Here is a 25,137-nt window from a genome sequence, read left to right as displayed (position 1 = left end):
TTCTCTCATTTGCAAAATGGGAATGATAATAGTGTCTATCTCATAAAGTTTTTGTGAGGGTTAAATGAGTTAGTACTTATAAAGGCTCAGAATAATGCCCCACACAAAGTAAATGCTCAATACTATTATTATTGGAGAGCAGAAATTGGGGATGAGAGGAGGTTGTTACTTCTTGCAGTATAACTATTAGCAACATTTGACTATTTAATTAGGTACAAGTATTATGTTAATATAAATAACTTTCAAATGTTTAAGAAGAGTAAATTAGAGGCGAAGAAATGAAAATTCTTTCAAGAAGTTTGCTATGAAGAGAAGGAGAGAGATATGGCAGTAGCTAGAATGACTATGCGGTAGAGGAAAGTTGTGGGTATTATTTTTTTAGATAGGAGAGATGTGAGTGAGTTTAAAAGTGGATGTAGGTCAGACTTCCCTGATGGTGCAGTGATTAAGAATCTGCCTGCCAATGCAGGGGACAAGGGTTCGATCCCTAGTCCCGGGAAGATCCCACATGCTGCGGAGCAACTAAGCCCATGCGCCACAACTACTGAGCTTGTGCGCCACAGCTACTGAAGACCTCACGCCTAGAGCCAGTGCTCCACAACAAGAGAAGCCACTGCAATGAGAAGCCTGCGCACTGCAACGAAGAGTAGTCCCTGCACACCACAACTAGAGAAAGCCTGCGCAGCAATGGAGACCCAGCACAGCCAAAAATAAATTAATTAATTTAAAAAAAGTGGATACAGGTCAGCTAGAGATGGGGCAAAACTGAAGCTATGGAGAAAAGAAGGTATGTGGCCAAAGCACAAATGAAGGGACATCTCTTCCATTTAACCAGAAGGAAGACGGAAGTAATGGATGTGGATGTCAGTATGCCCAGCAGTTTGGTATGAGAAATTGAGGAATTTATCGTTTCATACCTACCCCTCTCTTTGTAAAATAGGAGGCAAAGTCATTTGCTGAGCATGAGCAGGAAGGTAGCAGGGTTCTCTAGCTTTTTGAATATATGGAATACAGTTATAATAATTGCTTTAATGTCTAATTCTAATATCTGGGTCAGTTTCAACTAGTTGCTTTTTTTCTCCTTATTATGGGCTTTATTTTCTTGCTTCTTTGCATGTCTGGTTATTTCTTATTGGATGTCAGACAATGTGAATTTTATCTTATTGGGCACTATATATTTTTGTATTCCTAAACTTTGTTCTGGGACACAGTTAAGTTACTTGAAAATAGCTTGTTCCTTTCAGGTCTTGCTTTTAAGATTTGTTAGGTGTGATCAAAGCAGTGTTTAGTCCAGGGGAAATTTTTCCCCACTACTGAGGCAAGACCCTTCTGAGTACGCTACCAGGTCCCCCATGAATCATGAGATTTTCTGGTCTGGCTGGTGGGAACATACACTATTCCTGGCCCTGTGTGAGCATTAGGGTTTGTTCCCTCTAATCTTTTTGGGTGACTCTTTCTCTAGCATTGGGCAGTTTCCTTATATGCATGTGTTAATCAGTATTTTATTGAATACTAGAGGCAAACCCTCTGAAGGTCCCAGAATTCTCTCTGTGCAGCTTTCTCCTCTCTAGTACTCTGCCCTGTGAACTCCAACCAACTTAGTCTCGTTGGATTCACAGCTCTGTGTTCTTAATTAGGGACTCCATCGGGCTCCACCTGATTCCCCCTTCATGTACCATTTTATTCCCTTAATTTTTGCTGGAACAAATTTTCCCACAGCTTCCTAAGAAAGAGTACAAGGTAAATAAAATTTTGAGAATTTTTTGTTTAAATAATATTTTAAATTTATTTTCTAATTTGATAGGTTGGAAATAAATTTTCCTTATAATTTTGAAGGCATGGCTCTATTGTCTCCTAACTTCCACTGCTATTTTGATTCCTGATCTTTTGAATGTGACCTATATTTTAAAATCTGAAGCTTTGAAGGTCTTATCTTTAATCTACTTTTTTCTGAAATTTCACCAAGATATGCCTTGGTGTGGGTCTTTTATTATTCATTTTTGTTGGGCACTAAGTCAGTCTTTCCAATCTAAAGACTACTGACTTTTAGTTCTGGGAAACTGTCTTTTATTTGCTAAGGACTTCCTCCCCTTCTCTCCTCTCTCTTTCTGGGACTCTAATTAGCCAGATTTTGGACACTCTTGATTTTCCCTCTAATTTTAAAAAATCTTTTATCTCCCACTTTCCATGACTTTATCTTCTTGATCTAAGATGTTTCCTTAATTTTTCATCCAATCCTTCTATTAAAATTTTAATTTAAGTATTTATATTTTTATTTATAAGAGCTCTTTCTTGATCTTTGCTTCTTTTTTAGCACTCCGTCCTTGCTTTATGAATACAAACTATTTATCTTCCTGATGATATTAAGGATCACTAAAAAAGTTTTCTTCTAAACTGCATTGTGTTGGTTTCCTCCACGTTCCTTTTCTCTGTTAGTTTCTGTCTTTCCCTAAATGTTTGGGGAGCTTTTCACGGCCTGTTTGAATTTAAGACTAAAAGGTGACTGGAAGATCTGAGGGGGTGGGAACAGTTTGTTGCTTGGTGAACTTTGCTATAGGATTATAAGGCGGAATGCTAGATTTTTTTAAAAATTTATTTATTTTTATTTTTGACTGCGTTGGGTCTTCGTTGCTGCGCGCGGGCTTTCTCTAGTTGAGGCGAGCGGGGGCTACTCTTCGTTGCGGTGCCCGTGTTTCTCATTGCGGTGGCTTCTCTTGTTGCAGAGCACGGGCTCTAGGCGCGCAGGCTTCAGTAACTGTGGCACGCAGGCTCAGTAGTTGTGGTTCATGGGCTCTAGAGTACAGGCTCAGTAGTTGTGGCCACGGGCTTAGTTGCTCTGCGGCATGTGGGATCTTCCTGGACCAGAGATGGAACCCGTGTCCCCTGCATTGGCCGGAGGATTCTCAACCACTGCACCACCAGGGAAGTCCGGAATGCCAGATTTTTATTGAGTGGACCCGTCTGTAGGTGTTTTCTCTTGCGTCAGTTACCCGTGGAAGGAATCCACCAATCTCCTGCTTCTGGAGGGGGATGAAGGGTACAAGTCTGGCTGCCATTATTCTAGGAGCCAAGCAGGGAAAGGGTTTTAAGACTGGTTTTAGTATGGCGTCAAGATGAGAGAGGGGTGGTCTGTGGTTGAGTGGATCTGGTGGTCTTGCTGTTCCTCATGCAAACTTTCAACTGTCTGTGGCAATAAATCAGCTTCATGTTTTTGGCTTCCCAATTCAGCTTTCTCTGCTCTGTTGTTGGTTACCACTCATCCATCCCTTTCTAATTTCCAGACATTTGTTGACAATATCTTACTTGCATCTCTTTTTCCATTCTCTTTGTCTTTGTGGGTTTATGATTTTTTTTCTTTGTCATTTCAGTGGGATTTCACGAGAGCAGAGATAAAACATATATTTAAACCACTGTATGTAATCATGTCCACTCACTCTTCAACTCTCTGAAATGTCTTGTGCCACTACCACACTATTGAAAGTATTCTTTCCAAGGTCACCAAATGAATACCTTGGTGCTAAATTGTAATCGACATTCCTTTGTTTTATCTTACTGTTTCATCTTACTTGGTCTCTCAGTAGCATTTGTCCCTACTGACCATTGTTACTTGAAATTTCTCTGCCGTTAACTTGAGAAAGCTCCTGGTTTTCTTCCTGCCTGTCTGGTTTCATTTGCCTTTGTGAGCAACTATTCCTTGACCTATTCCTTTATGCTGTTGTTCTTTGTGATTCTGTCTTAAGCTATTCTCTTTTCTCAGTACACATTCTCCCTGTTGCAGACTTGTAGCACCTAGGGCTTCGGTTACCATCTAGCTGTCGATGATTCCCAACTCTCTATATCTAAATCTTCTTTTCATGGGCTCATGTATAGCCTATGTGGTAGGAAGAATAGATGGCTAACTATGTGGTATGGCTTGAGAATCATCTGTGCAACCTAAATATCTTTCTCACTGGTCTCTCATAGGGTCTGAAATTCTTTCTCACAATTATTCATTGTAATGTATTAAGAACCGAGACTTCAGTTAAAATGAAATTTTAACTGGGAGAGTTATTCCTTCCCCCTTACAAATGGCACTTATTATATATTATCCCTAATAGAGATCAGAGCCTTGAGAGATAGCTAATGTTGTGTTTTGCTTAAATACAGAAACACAGACACACACACAGACACAAACACTTATGTATATGTCAATGTCATCTTTATCTCATCCTTAACCTTCCAGCCACTGTTAACATTTGGGAGTGTGTGTGTGTGTGTGTGTGTGTGTATATATATATATATATATATATATATATATATATATATATATATACCTCACAAACATAAGGTCATGTCGTATATACTGCATTTTACCCTATGTTTGAAACGTAACATATCACGAACTTTCCCCTGGCATTGGATATTTTTTTATAACCTGATTTCCAGTGACCTTATAGTGTTTCATCTTTTGATGTATGACACATTACTTAGCTCAGTCCCCATTGTTAGACAACTAGGTTACATACAGTGTGTTGAGTGCTCTTATAGTTGTTATCTTTGCATATGTCTTAGTTACTTCTTTAGTAAAAAATTTATGAAGTACTTAGTGAACGGGACGTCTTGTTTGCAAGTGGGAACCTCTGTGTAGCGTGTGATGAAAAAACGTATTTTAAAATGGCTGATGTTGAGAAGGGCAAGAATATTTTTTAAAAGGTCAACCCAAGGGCTTCCCTGGTGGCGCAGTGGTTGAGAGTCCGCCTGCCGATGCAGGGGACGCAGGTTCGTGCCCCGGTCTGGGAAGATCCCACATGTCGCGGAGCGGCTAGGCCCGTGAGCCATGGCCGCTGAGCCTGCGTGTCCGGAGCCTGTGCTCTGCAATGGGAGAGGCCACAACAATGAGAGGCCTGAGTACCGAAAAAAAAAAAAAAAAAAAAGCTACTAGTGAGTAATATTTGGCCACTGCCTTATTTACTACAAAACAGAAATAGCTCATGACTTTTTTATGTGTACCATATTTAAATTGATCTCATACACCAGAATTCAGATCATGAATGGCTGATAGGATATTTCTGTTGGATAGTCATGACTTAAAGAAGATTGGCTTGTGGATAAATGAGTATGATCAGCTTTCTGAATTTTGATAGTAATTCCAGTTCAGCAAGTGCCATCACTATTTTCCCCTTCTATAGATATGATTGGGGGACTTCCCTGGTGGCACAGTGGTTAAGAATCCACCTGCCAATGCAGGGGACAAGGGTTCGATCCCTGGTCCGGGAAGATCCCACATGCCGCGGAGCAACTAAGCCCGTGCGCCACAACTACTGAGCCTGCACTGTAGAGCCCGTGAGCCACAACTACTGAAGCCCACATGCCTAGAGCCCGTGCTCCGCAACAAGGGAAGCCACCACAATGAGAAACCCGCGCACTGAAATGAAGAGTAGCCCCCGCTCACCACAACTAGAGAGAAAGCCCTCGTACAGCAACGAAGACCCAACGCAAAAATAAATTTATTTAAAAAAAGATATGATTGGACTTGATTAATAATGTTCAACTTTGCACAGAGGTGGTGAATGCCATCTCAAAACCTATAGGAGACTGTGTTTATATTTAGGTTTATATAACTGGTGGTATTAATATATTTAAATACTGAGAAGATCCCTTCACTGTCTCATTGAACAGAGTAAGGCTCACCTGTGCTTCAGGGTGTGTTCATTAGCCCGTTAAGGCCAGGACTAATGATAAGCTGGCAATGTCCACTTTCTCTTTTTGGTCTTAACTGTGCCAATTTAATCAAAATTCTCTGTATCTAAAATGTTGCCTTTTACTTAATGAAAGGCATTTTAGTCTGGTTTAGGTATAATGCCAAATAAAGAGTATTTAATACTTCTCACATTTTAAAAAAATAAATTTATTTATTTATTTTTGGCTGTGTTGGGTCTTCGTTTCTGTGCGAGGGCTTTCTCCAATTGCAGCGAGCGGGGGCCACTCTTCATCGTGGCGTGCGGGCCTCTCACTGTCGCGGCCTCTCTTGTTGAGGAGCACAGGCTCCAGATGCGCAGGCTCAGTAGTTGTGGCTCACGGGCCTAGTTGCTCCGCGGCATGTGGGATCTTCCCAGACCAGGGCTCGAACCCGTGTCCCCTGCATTGGCAGGCAGATTCTCAACCACTGCGCCACCAGGGAAGCCCACTTCTCACATTTTTATAGATAATCTATAAGGTCGGATGTTTTTAAAATTCAGCATGACAAGATACAGTAGCAAATTTTGCTGGGGAATTCTTCACTAAGTCAGACCAAGTTATAATTCAGGATTGTCTTTTAAACAGCTATCCAAAAACACATACAACTGAAGAACTACTGTATATGTGTGATTGGTAATGGTGCTTTTCCCAACTCATTAGAAGGATTAAAATAGAGGAGATATACCATCAGCACAAATTTTGTACATTATGTGATCATAAGTCTTAAGAATTAAAACCAAAATCACAGATCAAAAACATTTTATGAAGTAGAACTGTGATGTCAGAGAATATTTACATTTTAAGCTATTTTGATATGTAATGCTAAATTTGGCCTCCAAAATTTGAATCATTTTCAGTCCTAATAAAAACATGTAGGCATTATTTAATATAGACATAAAAAGCTCCTATGATGTCTTTATAATCATAAACGCTATCTCATTTTAATTTACATTTCTTTGATTTTTCCTGTAGTTGGGCTTTTTAATATATTTGTTGGCTATTTTCATGTGTTATGAATTAACTTTCTGTTTTATTTGTCTGCACTTCTCCTGTCACCACTTTACTTTCTGCTCATTCCCAGACACCTTAAAATCTGATCCGCCTCTAGTTTTGACCCCTTCCAGTCCATCCACTGCAGCTGGAGTATTGTTCTTATTTTTTTAATTTATTTTAAAAAATATTTTTTATTTTTTGACTGCCTTGGGTCTTCGTTGCTGTGCGCAGGCTTTCTTTAGTTGCGGCGAGCGGGGGCTACTCTTCGTTGTGGTGCACGGGCTTCTCATTGCGGTGGCTTCTTTTGTTGTGGAGCATGGGCTCTAGGCGCATGGGCTTCCGTAGTCGTGGCACGCGGGCCCAGTAGTTGTGGCACACGGGCTTAGTTGCTCTGAGGCGTGTGGGATCTTCCTGGACCAGGGCTCGAACCTGTGTCCCCTGCGTTGGCAGGCGGATTCTTAACCACTGCGCTACCAGGGAAGCCCTGGAGTGTTGTCCTTGAAACATAAATTTGAGCACATCACTCCTTTGCCTCAAAAGCTTCAGTGGCTCTCATTGTATTAGTCTTTCATTTGTTTATCCTGACCTGAATTTTATTCCTGAAACATCGCAATTTCCAGAAACAGCCAAAAGCTATTGTAGGTAGATGTGTAACAGGGTATCCATGCATAAGGATATGTATTTGTTTAACTCCTCATCCCCTTACAACTAGTTCACCATACAAGTTTCCTCTCTGCTCTTCCTGCATTCAATGCCTCTTCTCTCCACTCTAACATGCATATTGTTGCCAAGTTAATGTTTCTTTCCATCCTGTTATTTGCATGCTCAAGGATCTTCATTGGCTCCGATTCAGGTCTGGCACAGGACCTAAACATGCATATTTTGATCAAAGCTCAGAGATAAATCTGATGTGGAACAATGGTTTAGAATTGCTGAAGTATGTAAAAATATACCTTATTTTTTTAAAAAACAGGAACAGTCTACATGGTTAAGGGTATAAAGTTTAGAATCCAATGAACATGGGTTCAGTTATATATTTTTTTCTGATCCTTGTGTGACCTTGAGCAAGTTCCTTAACCTTTCTATGTCTCATTTACAAAATGGAAATAACCTTTGCTACGCAGGGCGATAGTAAGGAGTAACTTAATGTATGTAGAGTGCATGCGTGGTGTCTTACATGTACTAAATGCTCAATAAGGTTAGCATTTGTGTTGTTGTTAGTCATTCAGTTATTCATTCAACAATTATTTATTCATTATGTGTCCAACACTGTGTTAGGGACCATGGAAGATTATAAGAGGTACAAAATATGGATCCTCCTCTTGAGACTCTTAGAATTAGTTGGGGAGATAAAACTAGCATAGCATTATACAATTAGAGAATAATAAAATTAAATGTAAATGTTGTCAAAGGTCAAACAAAGTACAGGATTTAAGGGAAGGTTTTAACCAAGCCCCAGCATGCTGGCTTGTTGATTAGCATTAAAAAAATAGAGGGGGAGAAAAAATTCTCTCAAACTGCTCTTACCAAGCCTTCAGAGGTCTAGTTTTGATGCTGCCTGCCAGATGGAAAATGATGCAGAGGGGAAAGAATCCTGTATTTACTTCTCCTAATTAAGACAGGATGGGGGAGTGTGTTTGAGGGGTGAACATATGTGAATAAATATGGTATAACCCTTAATTGGTTCCTGATGATTAAAATTTAAATGGTTTCCATTGGAAAAGCACAGATATGATATTTTTCACTAAATGAATCAAGCTCTAGCAGTCATTTATTTTCACCTTGTTTAACCAGAAATCAAACATTGGATAAAGGTTGCAAACCTATTTTGATGTATATTGATGTACTTTTCTCTCTTCCAGGGTCGCTATGGCAACTGCATCTTCTCAAGTTCTGATTCCAGACATCAATTTTAATGATGCCTTTGAAAACTTTGCTTTAGATTTTTCCAGAGAAAAGAAACTGCTGGAGGGGCTAGATTATTTAACAGGTGTGAAAATACTGTGCTTTCCTTTCCATTTTAGTCCTTTTCTTTTGGTGTGCTTTGACTTTAAAATAATCTGTAAAGGGCAATATTGATCATGAAAATGCTTTTATAATCTTTAAAATGATACATGTATCTTTTTACATAGAATATATTTTAGTTCATGTAACAGAAAAGAGAAATGAGTTGTCAGTGTCTCCGGGGACAGAATGGGTATACATACCATCCTTACTTAAAGGTAAAAAACAAGAAGTTGCTGATGGTTTTCTCCTTATGAGCCTGTCAGTAATATAATGTCACTTGTTATAAGGGGTAGAACTCGGGTGGTAATTAAAGAATATTAGAGAATGTCTCACATGGATATAGGTACCACCCAAATGATTTTAAGGAAATTTAGGGATTAGCAGATTAGGAAGAAAAATATCTGAGTTGCAGAGAATTTTAGAAGATGAGGGAAACAACCAATCTGTTAAAAATACTGACTACCTTCAGGATTGTTGAATGATCATTCCATGAGAAAAATATACACACACAATAACTTTGTGTTTGTAGTTATCTTTGTTACTATGTTAAAATAGTTGTCATTTATTGAACATCTACTTTATACCAGACACTATATATTAATTTTATATCATGATCCTTACAACGAATCTGTGAGGTAATTATCATCCCCATTTTACAGATGAGGGAACTCATATTAATTTGCACAATTAACCCCTATTAATACTGCCAAAAATATATAATACAATTTACTTTGAAAAAAAAGAAAGAGGTCAAAGGTCATGTAATAAGGAAACATGTGACCACTTTGCTCTAATATCTACATATGTGTTAGTGCAGGCAGAGTAGACGATGGGCAATCAATCATCTCAATAACTTAGCCTTAGATCTTTGCCTAAAATAGCTTTACCATTGAAGCAAAAGTGGTTTGGGGGAACTTGAGGTTTCAGCACTTGGATTCAGGTTGTATGGTACATGCAATCTAAAGCTTCTTATTAGAAAACCACCTTTCCATGAGATGTTGGGTTGGGCAGCAAGAGTAACGATTGTAAAATTCCAGAACAGAGAGTATGCTTGCCTTACCTTCTTTTCCACCTTTCCTTACAGCCCCAAACCCACCATCTATCCGAGAGGAACTCTGTACTGCTTCCCATGACACCATTACAGTCCACTGGATCTCGGATGATGAGTTCAGCATCAGCTCCTATGAGCTTCAGTACACCATATTCACTGGCCAGGCTAACTTCATCAGTAAGTCATGGTGTAGTTGGGGCCTGTGGCCAGAGATAAGGAAATGTAAGGAAGCAGTAAGCTGCTCAAGATTGGCCGGGGCGCCACGAGGCAAGTGTTTGTAAGACATGTTAGGTTGTTTAGTATAGTGTTTTGTAGACAGTGCAAGCTCCCCCAGGGCATTGCAAAGACCTTACTGATGGGTGACAAGCAAGTTGTGTATTTCCTTGCTGGGCAGTCACTGGGGCCACTCCCATTTGTTTATGTAATCCTTAGCTTTTCCTCAGTTAATCCATGTCACTCCACTCTCCCAAATCAGAACACAGCTCAGAATTCATTCCTGAGTAGCTAAGCCACCATCATTGCTGATTCTTTGTGTGTGAACATCTCTCTCCTTGACTCTTCTTCCACTTCATTATCATGGTAAAATACATTACATTCAAAGACTACCACTTCCTTTACCACACCTATTTGTATCAGTGAATAAGTGAAGTGACAAGCCTCCTGCCTCTGTCACTCTTCCCTCTACCCCTTCTCCCTTTCCTCCAAGAATTACACCAAATATAAAATGGCCCATCAGTGGGCCATCAAATGAAAGACGTTCGCAAAACAGTCATTTAGCCTACATGTTATGGTTTCACCTTCTGATGAATTGGAGCAAGACAAGGCAGTAGGATCTTAACTAGAGCTGCAAGTTCCCCTCAATGTGCTGGGGAAAATGGAAATGAAAGCAGAATTAAAAGTGGACTCAAGATTGGAACTGATTTGCACCCTAAGGTTGCATCTGCATAGCTGCAGATTAGTATTTTCTTTTTACTTTGTGTTTGTGCTTCTGTGTCTGACTTCACAGACCCGCATGAGAGGAGTTTTTCCAACGAAACCGTCCCAATAGGCTTCCTTTTCCCATCTTGTGACAATTTAGGGCCACATGATGGGATGGGGAGGTGAGAGGACATTTGGGCTCAAACTCTAAAAAACACTTGCCTCGTGCAGCTCCATCCTAAGCCACTTGGCCCTGGTAGCTGCTTTCCTGGGTGTTTCTTCAGGTTGTGAAGTCGAAAAGCGCTAAGGCCTCCCCAACATACTTGTTTGCAGTTGTCTTTCCTGCTCGGGAAAGTCTTAAAGCCAGTAACTGTGCTTCTCTTTCCTGATATGGGGAGAGCAGTGGTCTCCTGGGAGTTGAGAATAAGTCTAAGAAGTGACAAAGATCAAAAGGCTGTCACCTCTGTTTTCAAGGGTACATAGTCCTTTGTAAAGAAAAGCTTAGAGGATAATTCTTAATAGTGATAGGACCATAGCATCTTAGAATTGGAAGGGACCTCAGACGTCATCTTGTCAAATCTTCTTGCCTTCTGCCAGAAACCCTGTAGGTGATTGTCCTGTCTCTGCTCAAACATTTCCAGTGATGGGCAGCTGAATTCTAGCAAAACAGCCCATTCAATTGTTGTGCAGCTATAAATAATTGTTAGTGCTTCCTTATAAAAGGCCTAAGACTTCCTCCTAGTGAATAATAACAATTTGGATACGTATTATGCTTTTCCATTTACAAACACTCCCATATATGTTATGTCATTTGGTCCTCATAACTTCTCCCTTAGCCTTATGAAGTAGATGATAGTAATTCTATTTTATAGACATAGAAACTGAGGCTCAAGTTAAATGAGTTGTCCAAGGTCACAGAGCTACAAACTGATGGAGTCATTATCTGAACCCAAGCCTGTCAGACTTCAAGGTTAATGCTCCTTGAATTAAACCAGCTACCAATTCTTCCTAGTCCACTGAGGATAGCTGTATTATTGCTCTTGTGTGTTAGCTGATGCCCCCTTGTCCTGTACCTTTTTTCCAGCAGCCATGTTGACTGTTGTGTTGACTGAGCATATAGTCAGCTGAAATCCCCAGGCATTCCAAATCCTATTCCTATACAATTGAATTTCTAAACTGAAATACAACATCTTGAATTTATTCCTATGACATTTTATCTGGTTAGTTCTGACTCCTTATTCCAGCCTACCAAAATTCCTTTGTATGTAGTTTCTGCCTTTCAATATATTTACTTTCCCTTCCAGCGTGCCTTCTATGTCTTCCTCCTTCGACCATTGATAGAAAAGTAGAATAGGACAGGAACAAAGGCAGAGCCCTGAAGCAAAATTTTGGATGGCAATGGGCAGATAAGTTGAAACTATTTTACTAGTAAAAAATATTCATGAAGATTCCAGTCCTACATGCTGGTCTGGCCTGCCACTGTTGACTGAACCCTGGTTGTGAGAGCTACTTTCCCTTGAGGTTTTCCTATATTTTCTCTTTTTTAAAACCACTTTATTGAGGTATAATTGACATACAAAAAGTTGTCCATCAACAGATGACATGGATAAAGAAATGGATAAAGAAAATGTGGTATATACATAAAATGGAATATTATTAAGCCTTTAAAAAGAAGGAAATCCTGCCACATGCAATAACATGGATGAACCTGGAGGGCATTATGCTAAGTGAAATAAACCAGACACAGAAGGACAAATACTACATGATACCACTTACATGAAGAATCTTAAAATAGTCAAACTCCACATTTTCTTTAACCAGAAATTTCTTCCTTGCTGGTTAGAATTTTGTCTGGAGAAGTACTTCTCCTTATTTTTTCAACTTTCCTCCTTTATTTTAAACTTTCTCCCCACTTTATGTAAGATTTGAAATTGTCACAAGCCAATAATGTTTCAGATGATGCTGTTAGCTGAATGAGAATTCCAACAGATGTTTAGATAATGGTCTTCCCCATTACTGTATATCTTTCCTCTGTTTCAGCTTTGCGTTTTGTATTATGAAAGCACTGGCTATAACTCTCCCTGGCCAGGCAGTCTGTAACATACTGCCACAAAGATGTAACTTCTATTTCCCCTCATTTTCATTCTCATGCAAATGCTCTCCACACACATTTACACTCAGGTTCATGAATTTCCATATTGTGGTCTTTCCATTTTGAACACGGTTTATACTTCCATTACCATAATTCAATGATAAATCCCATCTCATTAAGTCTCAGTGATACCCAGAGGATCATATATTTACCTTTTTAAAATTTAGAAATGATTTCAAAATTACAGAAAACTTGCAAGACCAGCACAAAGAATGCCCATATACTCTTTACCCAGATTCACCTATTGTTAATGTTTTATCCCATTTCCTTTATCATTTGCTAACATTCTGTTTCTGTCCATTTTTTCTGAACCATTTGAGAGTAACTGGCATACATCATGGCCTTTCACCCCTAAATTCTTCAGTGTGTGTTTCCTAAGAATAAAGAAATTCTCTTATGTATCCACAGTACAGTTATCAACTTTAAGAGGTATGACGTTGATGCAGTACTTTTAACTAATCCACCATTCATATTCCAATCTTGACGGTTGACCCAATAATATACTTTATGACATATTAAGGACCCAATGTTGTCCTATATAGTCTAGGATCAGGCATTGGACTTAATTGTCATATTTCTAGCATCCTTTAATCTGGAACATTTTCTCAGCCTTTCTTTGTCTTTAATGACATTGATATATATATATATATTTTGTGTGTGTGTGTGTGGTATGTGGGCCTCTCACTGCCGCGGCCTCTCCCGTTGCGCAGTACAGGCTCCGGACGCGCAGGCTCAGCAACCATGGCTCACGGGCCCAGCCGCTCCGTGGCATGTGGGATCCTCCCGGACCAGGGCACGAACCCGTGTCGCCTGCATCGGCAGGCAGACTCTCAACTACTGCGCCACCAGGGAAGCCCATACATAGATATTTTTTAAAGTGCCCTTTTAATTTGTTTATTATGCTGTTCCTTATTTTGAGTTTGTCTGATGTTTCCTCACGATTATATTCAGATTACACATTTATGGCTGGAAGGCTACATAAGAGACGTGTTCTCCTTGGGACATCACAACTGGAGACACACGATGTGTACTTGCCCTTCATTGGTGATGCTCATTTTGATCACTTGATCAAAGGTGTTGCCTGATTTCTTCTTTGCATAGTTACTATTTTTCCTTTTGCAACTAATAAGCAATCTGTGCCATGATACTTTAAGACCATGAAAATATCCTGCTTCCTCATCAAACCCATCCCACCCCATCCCTGTTTTAGCATCAATCAATAATTCTCACCTGATCCAATCTTTACTCTGATGATGGCAAAATAATGATTTTCCAACTGAGCATCCACTTCCACATTTACAAGTTGCCACTCTGCATTCTACTGTAAGCAAGAGACTCATCCTTCATTTGTTTATTTATTTTTTTTACTTCTCAGTATGGACTTATGAATTCTCTTTTTTCGATGGTTTATAATTCTTTACTGCCCTTATTTATTTTGGTGCTCAGATTGCCCAAATTTAGCCAGTGGGAGCCTTTTAAGCTGACTCCTGGGTCCTTATAGTCTTCCATCATTTTCTCCAGTGCTTCCTTACTTTTCAGCACAACAAAAGGTTGTACGCTCATTTTGACCATATCCTGCCCCAGCCCTGAAGTCAGCCATTTTTCCAAGGAACGCTGGTCCCTTTTAGTAGGAGAATGTTATTATAGACCAAAACCTGGGTACTAGAAGTACACACATACACCCATGTACATATACATATTCACACATAATATATGTACACACATACTTAACATATGTGCAATATGTATGCACATACAAATACATATTTTAGAAATCATGAGTTTATACCAATATCTCCAATTCCAGTCCATCCCCACAGGTTCTTTCTTACCTTCCCCCATTTCATATTTGTATGTTCCTACTTCCACAATGAGAAGCCTGGTCCCAGCAACATCGACACGGATACTCATTTGCTCAATAACACATCAGAAATAGTTTCAGGATGGCGTTGCCCATCCCGCTGCAAACACAAACAATAGTGAGGATTTGCTTACAGTTCTCCTCTTGCCCTTTGCTGTGATTGTTTACATTTGAAATGCAGGTGGCTTCATTTGTTTCAGTTTGCCTTCAGTTTTAGACCCCACTCTTCCCATTCATATTGACAGCATTTAAATTTTTTGAACTTGTAAAACAACCATGTTTCCAAAAGGGAAAACTATACAAAAAAGGTGTACTCAGAGAAGTGTCATTCTCTCCTGTATCCTTTTCATTTTCTTCCCCCACCTCCATCCCCTGTAGGCAACCAGCTTCATTATTTTCTGGTTTTTCCTTCTTGTTGCTATTATTGTTTTGTAAATCTAAGCAAATATATGTATGTTTTCTTATTTGCCTTTCTTTCTCGCAAAAAAAAAAAAGGTAGCATACTACATAAACTCTTTTGCAATTTTCTTTTTTAAATTAACAGTATATCTTGGAAATCACTCCGTTATCAGTTCATAGAGATCTTCCACCTTCTTTTTTATAGCTGCATAGTACTTCATTATGAAGTTAGTTTTGGTTTTGTATTGTTAGCAGTATATCTGGAAGATCATATATTTCCCTCTTAGTAGTAAAATTTAATGTGTAGTTTATGATTCATACTGTGCATTGATACATAGGCAGCCAAGCCCTCAAACATTTTTCCTTGCCCTTATCCTTGTGTCTTTTCATGCGAATCACTGAACATCGCCACCGATTATTCTTCTTTCTATAGCATATCTGTTTGCACCCCATTATGCTTCTTTTTTCTAGTTTTAATTTAGACTTCTTCTACTGCTCCCCAAATTAATTATAAAACCCTTCTGATCATATCTCTTTCAAATCACTTACTATTATTTCCAGTTTTTAACCTCACTAAATCCTTTGCTAGAGCTGCATAGAAATGACTAAATTCACCACTCATTTTCCCTGCCCTTTCTTTTCTATCCTCTGGTAGAATTATGGTTAAAAAGTGGTAACCTGACTGAAAAGCAGATAACAGAAGAGATAAGCCTAAATTCACAGGCTAGAATGTTGATCCCTCTTTTACTAAAAGTTAGCCAAATACATGTTTTTAATTATGTACATTTTCTCTGTTTAAGTCAATGTTTATGGTCTAAAGAGTTTCAAAAGCAGAAACCTAGATCTCTGATCCCTTTCCCTACTTGGGAGGGAAGGAGATTCCAGACAACAATGTGTTCCTGGACCACCCAACCTCAAATGAGTATTGGAATCAGAACCAGGAAGGGGTAGAACTGGGTAGTGTCAAGTGAGGAGATGATATTCTGCTTTGACTGTTATGTCATCTCCTTGGCTTCCCTATGACACCTTGGAGTCCACCAAGATTGGAAGTAAGGGTGAGGATGGTGTGGGAGAGTTGAATCATAAGCCCTGAAAGCTTCGCTACCTTGCAGAGACTAAGGAACATTACTGTTTGCTCCATGAATTGCGATGTAGTGGAGAGAACCCTGGACTAGGATTAAAGAGACCAGAGTTCTACTCTCAGCACCATCCCCAGCTATCTGTGGCCTTGGGCAAGTCACTTTTCTTCTCTCTGTCTGTTTCCTATTTGTAAAATGAGGGAAATATAGTGCCTAGTTGTCATTTTGGCTCTGAGATTCCATGTTACTGTGCTCTGCTCCACCCATTCGAGGTCAGACTCAGATCTCAGAGGATTGGACCTTTGGGATAAAGACCTAGAGACTCCATAAAAGAGATGATTCTGTGATTTTGTATAGACGTTTTCCTGTATTATTTGGCAGCAAATCGGAGTAACCTAACTTTCACTAGTGGTTACATTCAGTTACCAGAAGCAAGGAGCCTGGCGTAAGCTTAGCTCCGTGGGAGAAAAGAAGCAGAGGAGGTTCATCTCACTATGTCTTCCACGATTCAAAAGAAAACAAAATGAAATTCACTTTTGGGGGGGGCTTATGATGAATTTTCAGTGTGCTTCTCATCATCCTACCTCTATGACCTTAACATCCTTCCTTTCCCCACGTTACAGGCCTGTATAATTCCGTGGATAGCTGGATGATTGTGCCCAACATCAAACAGAACCATTACACAGTTCACGGACTTCAGAGTGGGACACGCTACATCTTCATTGTTAAAGCCATAAACCAAGCAGGCAGCCGGAACAGTGAGCCTACCCGACTCAAAACAAACAGTACGTTGTGGTGATTCCAAAAGGAGAGAGCAGTTTTGCCCTCAGTGCCAGCAAGTACACTTAGCCTGACACTGGCACCCACAGCAGTGTAAGAGGGCAGTGGCACTGGGTAGAGGAGCTGTACTGTTGGAGTCTGTGCTTTGGGCAGGGGGGTTATTTGTGTCCTTGGGAGGTATGTGGACACAGAGATACACATAAAACAGCTGGTGGCGTGGGAGGATGTTAGTGAAGAGTTTTTCTCTGCACTCTGCCTCCATGCTTTGGGGACAATTGAGTAAAAGAGTACTGTTTGTGATAATCTGGTAAAATCCTCCTGCTGAGAAGCCATACCTGCTAGGAATGCTTTTGACTAAAAGTGACAGAAAAATCCAACTAATTTAGCTTAACAAATAGTATTTTTTAGCAGCTTAAACAAATAGTGTTTTTCTCTCTCTTTCGCATAGCAAGAAGCTCGAAGTTTAGGCGGTTCAGGGATGGTGCAGCAGTTCTGTGATGTCGTAAGAGACCCAGGCACCCTTCTCCTTTTGTGTGTTGGCTTATTGCCACATGGTCACAACATGACCACTGCAACCTCTAGACGTCATATTTCCTTTCAAGATAGAAAGAAGGGGGAAAGTGTTGGTACACGTGATGGCTGTCCCTTTCATCAAGAAAGCAGACACTTTCCTAGAAGTTTCCTCCATCCTCTCTGACTTCTGCTTCCATCTTCTTAGTCAACCCTAGCAGCGAGGGAGGCTAGGAGCTTGAGTGTTTAGCTTTTCTGACCTCTACAGTAAAAGTGGGTAAGAGAGAAAAAGTAGGGGGTGGGTGTTACGTTCGCCAACAGTGTCTGCCAGAGGCGTTGGTATTGCCATACCCAGCTGTTGGCTTCTAGTAACTAACTGGTTCTGTCTAGGACTGTAAGGAGTAATTTGTTGGGAATGATCCTGCACAACAAATATTTTTTCTAATTATTGATGATGCAAAAGTCACTCTAACAAAGTTACCTAATTATGTGTTATTTACATCCCAGTAGTTAGAGGGCAAACAATTTGTCCCGTAGTTGAGTTATTCTCAGGTTTATTTGTTCTGCCACCAAGCAGCAGTTATCTCGTCTATTCCCTCACTTTGTCTCACCTCAAATACTCCTTCCCCTAAAATCTACTCAAAGCCCAAACCACCCACTGAAATAAAGCAAAGTGCAAAACTTATTTGAGGACATGAGACCCTGAGAGCACCCCCCCTTTTTTTTGTTTTTTTTTTTTGCGGTACGCGGGCCTCTCACTGTTGTGGCCTCTCCCGTTGTGGAGCACAGGCTCCGGACACGTAGGCTCAGCGGCCATGGCTCACGGGCCCAGCCGCTCCGCGGCATGTGGGATCTTCCCGGACCGGGGCCATAACCCGTGTCCCCTGCATCGGCAGGCAGGCTCTCAACCACTGCGCCACCAGGGAAGCCCGAGAGCCCCCTTTTAACTTGATAGTCTGTGAAGGGGGCACAGCTTATTTTTATTTTATTGAAAACAGTGGCTTCTGGCCTGTTTCCTTAATATAATCCAAACACCAGTCAACTTTCACTGACTCAAGAATGATTATCTTGTCGAGGCTCCTCTGATAGTGATGGTCCTGGAGGACAAAGATAGAATTCTTAAATACTTCCTCATGCATTTTCTTTTTTCTACTTTTTTCAGGCCAACCCTTTAAACTGGATCCCAAAATGACTCACAAGAAGTTGAAGATCTCCAATGATGGACTGCAGATGGAGAAGGATGAAAGCTCTCTGAAGAAGAGCCATACCCCAGAGAGGTTTAGTGGCACAGGATGCTATGGGGCAGCAGGAAATATATTCATTGACAGTGGCTGCCACTACTGGGAGGTGGTCATGGGTTCCTCAACGTGGTAAGTGGATCCCACTTTTCTTTTCTCCTCTCTCCCCTGTTGTTAGGTCCCTGGGAGATTCAGTTCTATAGCACAAACGTAATACCAGTAAGTCAAGGTTAAAAGGCATGTGATGGAAACCACTGCTAGAAAAATTTGCGTTTTTAAAAAATAAAATTAGGGAAAATATACTGAGCTAGGAGTTGAAAATTACAGCACTCTAATTGCTAACTATTTTTAAGGCTCTAGTGATGGGCTTCCCTGGTGGCGCAGTGGTTGAGAGTCCGCCTGCCGATGCAGGGGACACGGGTTCGTACCCCGGTCCGGGAAGATCCCACATGCCGCGGAGCGGCTGGGCCCGTGAGCCATGGCCGCTGAGCCTGCGCGTCCGGAGCCTGTGCTCCGCAACGGGAGAGGCCACAACAGTGAGAGGCCCGCGTACCGCAAAAAAAAAACAACAAAAAAACAAAAACAAACTCTAGTGCTGTCAGTATTATGGATCTAAATGTAAACTATTTAAAGAAGAAACATGTATTCTATTTCTTAGATATTCTGTATGGTGTCTAGCATAACTCAGATCATTAATAAATGTTTATTTCTTTCTCCTTTCTACTGTCTCACAGGTATGCAATTGGCATTGCCTACAAATCAGCTCCCAAGAATGAATGGATTGGCAAGAACGCCTCCTCATGGGTCTTCTCTCGATGCAATAGTAACTTCGTAGTCAGACATAACAACAAGGAAATGCTGGTGGATGTGCCACCACAGTTGAAGCGTCTGGGTGTCCTTCTGGATTATGACAACAACATGCTGTCTTTCTATGACCCAGCTAACTCTCTCCATCTTCATACTTTTGATGTGACCTTCATTCTTCCAGTTTGTCCAACATTCACAATCTGGAACAAATCCCTGATGATCCTGTCTGGCTTGCCTGCCCCAGATTTTATTGATTACCCCGAGCGGCAGGAATGCAACTGCAGGCCTCAAGAATCCCCTTATGTTTCTGGGATGAAAGCTTGCCATTAAATTTCAAGAGAGCGTATAATTCACTGGCTCTCCAGTTCAGCAGTTCTTCCCCTCCTAAACCTCAGTTAGTGTCCAATATACAAGATACAAAAATAAAGTTCATTTGAAGCATCCAAAATAACTAGATATTATAGATTTAATTTTTGTGCATTAAAGCTTGTATTTGAATTAATGTATTGAGTTTCTCAGAACAAATTATCTGAGTAGTCTGGGTTCAAGCCATTGGAGAAGAAATTTGAAGAATGCTTCTCTTGTCATTGGAGAATTAAAATTAAAATTAAAATTCCCAGTGATTTAGGAGTATAAATGATATTGGAAGGGATTAGGGTCATTCTAGGTAAATAATGTAGAAAGATGCTCTGCACAAGGGGCTAGCCAGCTGGAGAGCAGGGGTGTGTCAGCCTTGCTAGTACTGGCCAATTAGGCCAAGTAGAATTTTAAAGTGTCAAATGATCCCATATTATATGTAGCTTTTTATGAGAAAACCTACAATCAATGGTTTATTATGAAGAAAACATGTCTGTGTATATATAATATATATATAAAATGAATAAATAATATATATTATATATTCATTTTATAATTATATATACATAATAAACTTTTTAATTTAGTCATTTGCGTGAGAAATATACTGGAAGGGAAAATAAATTATACCATCCATTTTTGTCCCCTAAAGGGAACATCAAAATCAGTCAACATTTCTCCCCCCCTCCATTCATCCCTCCCTTCCTCCCTCCCGTCACACACACACATGCACATGCAATAATGACATAGATGGTGGGAAGAGCTCTAGGTTGGATCAGGAGAGATAGGGAGACAAGACTGCACAAGAGATGCTATTGCTGGATAGGAAATTGATCCAGGTAGATCTGTTATATGTAGCACAGTTTCATCGATGCTACCTAATGGAGGAGGTTTGTCCGAATTCTTGAAAATTCTGTCACAGAATATTTCAAAGAAGTACAGTTTTCTTACTCTCAAGTACATACAGTTACTAGAATTAGGCTTTAAAAAAGACTTGCATAATGGAGGTTCTTTAGGAACCTTCTTTATTTACTTACTCAGTAAGAATGGAGTGTTGTAGATGCAACAACTATTTACATATAAATGTACTTATATTTTCAGATAAAACACTTCTGAAGTGCTTAAGAATGCCTGAGAATAGTTTGTTTTCTTAAACAGGTTAAATAATCATTCTTCCCGCAATCTTATTTACACTATTCATTTGCTTAGCCAACCCTTCATGGCAAATGCGGATGTAAGCTTCAACCCAGTCCTTAATCACTATCGTGGAAGGGAATCAAGCTTTATGGTCTGTGCTTCTGTCAGTTCCGCTGCTGGGATTGGGAGTGTCAGCACCAGAGCTTTCTCCTTTCAGGAGCTGAGCCGGCTTTAAGGAGTCTACTAATTGGGAGTCGTGAAAATATTGTTGTTGAACAACGTGTTAGTTGTAACAAGTCCCCAGATCGGAGCCTTGAAACAATGCCAAAACTTCTCCCCCTCTTCCTTTCCACAGCCTTTGGTGGACGTTCATTCATTAATTCATTCAACCAACTATTAGATGCCAGGTACCACGCTGAAGCTGACCTATTGGTAATCCACAGCCCCTGCTGTCAAATGGCTTATTATTCTGTAGGAGAGACAAAGTATCTATACAGATCCCCTAAGGAACAGTTTCGTATTGTTTGTACACCTAACATGGAAAGCAAGACTGATGCAGCTACAGATGGCAGGCTCAAACTTACCCATCTAGTGGCAAAGTAAGGTTTTTTGGTTTTAAAAACCCTACGTACTTACTGCTAATCAGGAAATGAGCAACCTCGGTAAGATTCAGCAGTGCTGGGAAATAGCTTGCAGTGATGGAAAGCTCATCATAGCCTTCAGACTAAAATAATCTATTTCCTCTGCCATTTACTAGCTGTGTGACCCAGGGCAAGTACTTCACTTCTCTGAGCCGCTGTTTCCTCTTCTGTACAATAATACCTACCTCACAAGGCTGTTGCAAAGATGAAAAGAAGATAGCACATTGAAACTGCTTAGCACACACCCGGCATTTAGTTAAGTATGGCATTAGTATGGCATACTTAACCATTAAGCATGGCATTTAGTTAAGTATGCAACAAATATTAATCTCCTCCGCTCAGCCCCAGGCCCAGTACAGTGTAGCAGTGCTTTAAAATGGATGTCTTTCATTTCTAAGTTACTCTAAGTCTCTCCTCTAGAGCCTATCTCCAAATTCTTAAACAAAACAGATGATTTTAACCCCTTCATAAAATCTTTCACTGGCTCCCATAGCATTCAGTAGAAAGTCCCAGTTACTTACCCACTTTGGCTTTTCAAGTCCCTATTTGCTTTCCCAGCTTCATCTTTTGCCACCTTCCCCCTCACACTGATTACTCTAGCCAAACTTAACGATTTTCACAAGTTGTTCTCTGGGCCTGGAATAGAGATGTTAGTAACAATTTTGATGCCCAGAGTAAACAGTAGGAATTGTTCTTAAATTAAGGGAATAGTGTGAAAATGCTGTAAGTGCAGAACACTCCACCTTCACCCCAGTCCGATTTTCTTTACCTTGGCCTTGGGACTCCCATGCCATTCATTTTTGTGCCTTTTAGATTTTACTGACCTGAGACAAAGCTTCAGTTTCTCCACCCTACTTTTGACTCTAGCCTGGACTTGCTTTCCCCACCTCTACCCCACTAGACTAGATTAACTCCTGAACCCCTAGGCTGGATTATGTTCTCCAGCTCCCATGGCACCCTGAGCACTACCCCCTCTCAGCAATAATCACATTGTATAGCAGTGTTTTTCAAAGTGTGGTCCTCAGACCACCTGTTAGAATCATTTTTGGTGTTTGTTAAAACAATTGATTCCTAGACCTCACCCTCGATCTTAATTAAAACGTCTGGGCACATAAGTGGAATTTTACATTTTTAACAAGCTCCCCCAGGTAATTCTGATGCACACAAAGGTTTAACATATAAGAATCGTCTTCCCCACTAGACTGTGAATACCTTGAGGGCAAAGACTGTGTCTTTTGGTTTTGTTGTTGTATTTTCAACACCTGACACAGGGTGTGGAACAGAGAGTAGTTGCCTGGCTAATGTTAATTGCATGAATGTATGAGTGAACAAATGAATAATCAAAGTTTCCCTGTTGTACTCTGATATCCATATTGGTGTTTGTTGTTTTCTGGGCAGAAATGCTTGGCCTCTTCTCCATTTGGGCTGTATTGATATTATTTTGCAAATGTCCTAGGACTCATACATATAAGTGAGTATTGTCTTCCTCAAAAGCTCTTTTGGCAGTTGACTTGGGGAATTGTCTGGAGCATGTGGCACCATTCTTTTCCATAACCTTTCAGTCTTTTCAAACTTTGAATGTGGATTTCAGTTTTGGTCATAGCCCAAAATCACTCAGAGCTAAGTCTACTGAATAAAGTAGGAAAATAAACTGGGTTTGGGGTAAGCAATGAAGTTTCTGAGCCGAATAATTAAAAGTGCTTTCCAAGAAAAAACATGGTGGCAAAGTATTCAGTGGGGGTGTGGTGAGTCCCAGATACTTCAGTAAACTTAAGACTTTCATAGAATACTGTCAATGCCAGGTACCTTAAGAGAAGTCATTGACTACCTCTAGCTAAACCCAGTTGGACAAAGGGAATAGGACCTGTATTTAACATCTTCAAGGAAGGAGACTCCATAAGTTTTCACTGTTGCTCTCCTCAGTCTGTTCTCGTACAATCCTTTCTGCCAGCACATTATTCTTTCTGTCTGCAATTTATGCTTATTTTCACTTTTTATATCGTCTTATTGAAGAAAGCACAAAAATAATCAACAATAAAGTTAAACATGTTTTGAGAATATGAAAGAAATTTTAATGCCACATTGGAGTTCTGGCTACTTGTAAGTAAGAGTAACTGCATCTGTATGTATTTTTATCATACAATTCCATTGTGTAAACTTTGGATGCAGTGAATTTCAAATTGCAGCAAAATCACTTCTATGTTCTTTTCGGCTAAAATACGCTAGGTGAATTTTCTAAGCTTCCATGGTTTACATATTTATATATGACTACCTGGTTGGAGCAATCCACAGATGGACTTTTTGATAAGTGCAAATATTTGATACCCTTTCTTCTACAGAATGGAGAATGTGAGGCTGACAGATGAGAACTACTTCCACACTTATTTTAATTCCTGAAGCCAACTGCAGCCTCAGAGCCATTGGGCTGTACTTTGTGTATTACAGGTTGGCCAGGTTGACCGCCATTAGATCAGGTGAAACTGCCTTTTACAGTCTGGTCTGCCAGCTTCAGACATATGCTATGTTGTTGTTCTCAGCTAGAATATTTATTAGACTATTATTGGACTATTTTTTATCAAATATTTTATCCCAGGCTTGTTTGTACTGGGAGCTCTGGACCAATAGTGTCTCTCCTAGTGACAGAAATCTGAGCATCTGTGGATTACACAGCCTCATCCCTCTAAAAAAAATATCCCAGCCCATTCAAAATGCTATATTATGAATTAAATAAATATATATGTATTCATGAGTTCTTGATTGTCTCTCACTGGAGTTTGAATTGGGGGAAGATTAAAAGGAAAAAGGTCATGGGTTACTGGAATTGTCTAAATGACTTAGGGGAAATTAATTATGTAGTGGGTAGAGATTTGGGCAGGGAGGATCCGGAGCATCTGGAAATCGAGATCCAATCATGAAGACTTTGGTTTCAGGAGGAAGATACAGTCAGGAAGACTAAAGAATGAAAGTATAAGGCCCAAGGAAACACGGCACATTCAGTTTCAGTGATTGGGCCAGAAGGTGGGAATTAAGGAAGAACAAAGAAAATCCCAGTGCTGGAACCTAGTGGTTAAAGTCAGGATAGGGCCAGATGTAAGCTGACTTGCTGTTAAACATCTGGCCTGTAGGAGGAGCCTGGGAGGGTTAGGAGATCCACCCCCACCCCCACCCCCACCCCCGAGCTGGGCTTGGACATACTTTAATCAGAGTTACTAAAGGGGGCATGCAATGTGAAGCGAAGCAGGCCAGTCAAGGGTGGCAGCTAGCAAAGCGACTAGGAACTATAGCCCAAAGGCAAGAGGGTTAAAATATAAAAGACAAAAATTTGGAATTTCAGGGGTTAGTGGGCCATCTGGAGAACAGCAGCCCATGCAGAAGCTGAATATGGGGCTATTACCCACAGCTAAGAGTTTATACATTTTGGGGGATGTGATGTTTGGAAAGGCTGGCTCCATCTTAATGTGCCAGGCCAGAGCAGACATGGAGCTCTTT

The 25,137-nt window shown here is 40.3% G+C and overlaps 1 protein-coding gene across 6 annotated transcripts in view; it reads left to right on the top strand.

Annotated features, from left to right (window-relative positions):
- MID2 (midline 2) overlaps positions 1–24,362 on the top strand; it is a 108,558-nt gene extending 84,196 nt beyond the window's left edge. For 4 of the 6 annotated variants that reach the window (XM_060292715.1, XM_030835806.2, XM_060292714.1 and 1 more), the window contains 5 exons: positions 8,574–8,701; positions 9,803–10,036; positions 16,802–16,963; positions 18,631–18,838; positions 19,441–24,362. In XM_060292715.1, coding sequence (XP_060148698.1) covers positions 8,574–8,701; positions 9,803–10,036; positions 16,802–16,963; positions 18,631–18,838; positions 19,441–19,843 — 1,135 coding nt within the window. In that variant the 3' untranslated portion in view covers positions 19,844–24,362. The remainder of the gene's footprint in view (positions 1–8,573; positions 8,702–9,802; positions 10,037–16,801; positions 16,964–18,630; positions 18,839–19,440) is intronic. The other 2 variants (XM_060292719.1, XM_070044719.1) reach the window with 1 other exon arrangement.
- The last annotated feature ends 775 nt before the right edge of the window (positions 24,363–25,137 follow it).

This window comes from Globicephala melas, chromosome X (assembly GCF_963455315.2).
Source record: "Globicephala melas chromosome X, mGloMel1.2, whole genome shotgun sequence".
NCBI lineage: Eukaryota > Metazoa > Chordata > Mammalia > Artiodactyla > Delphinidae > Globicephala > Globicephala melas.
This window is presented reverse-complemented; position numbering and strand designations above follow the sequence as displayed.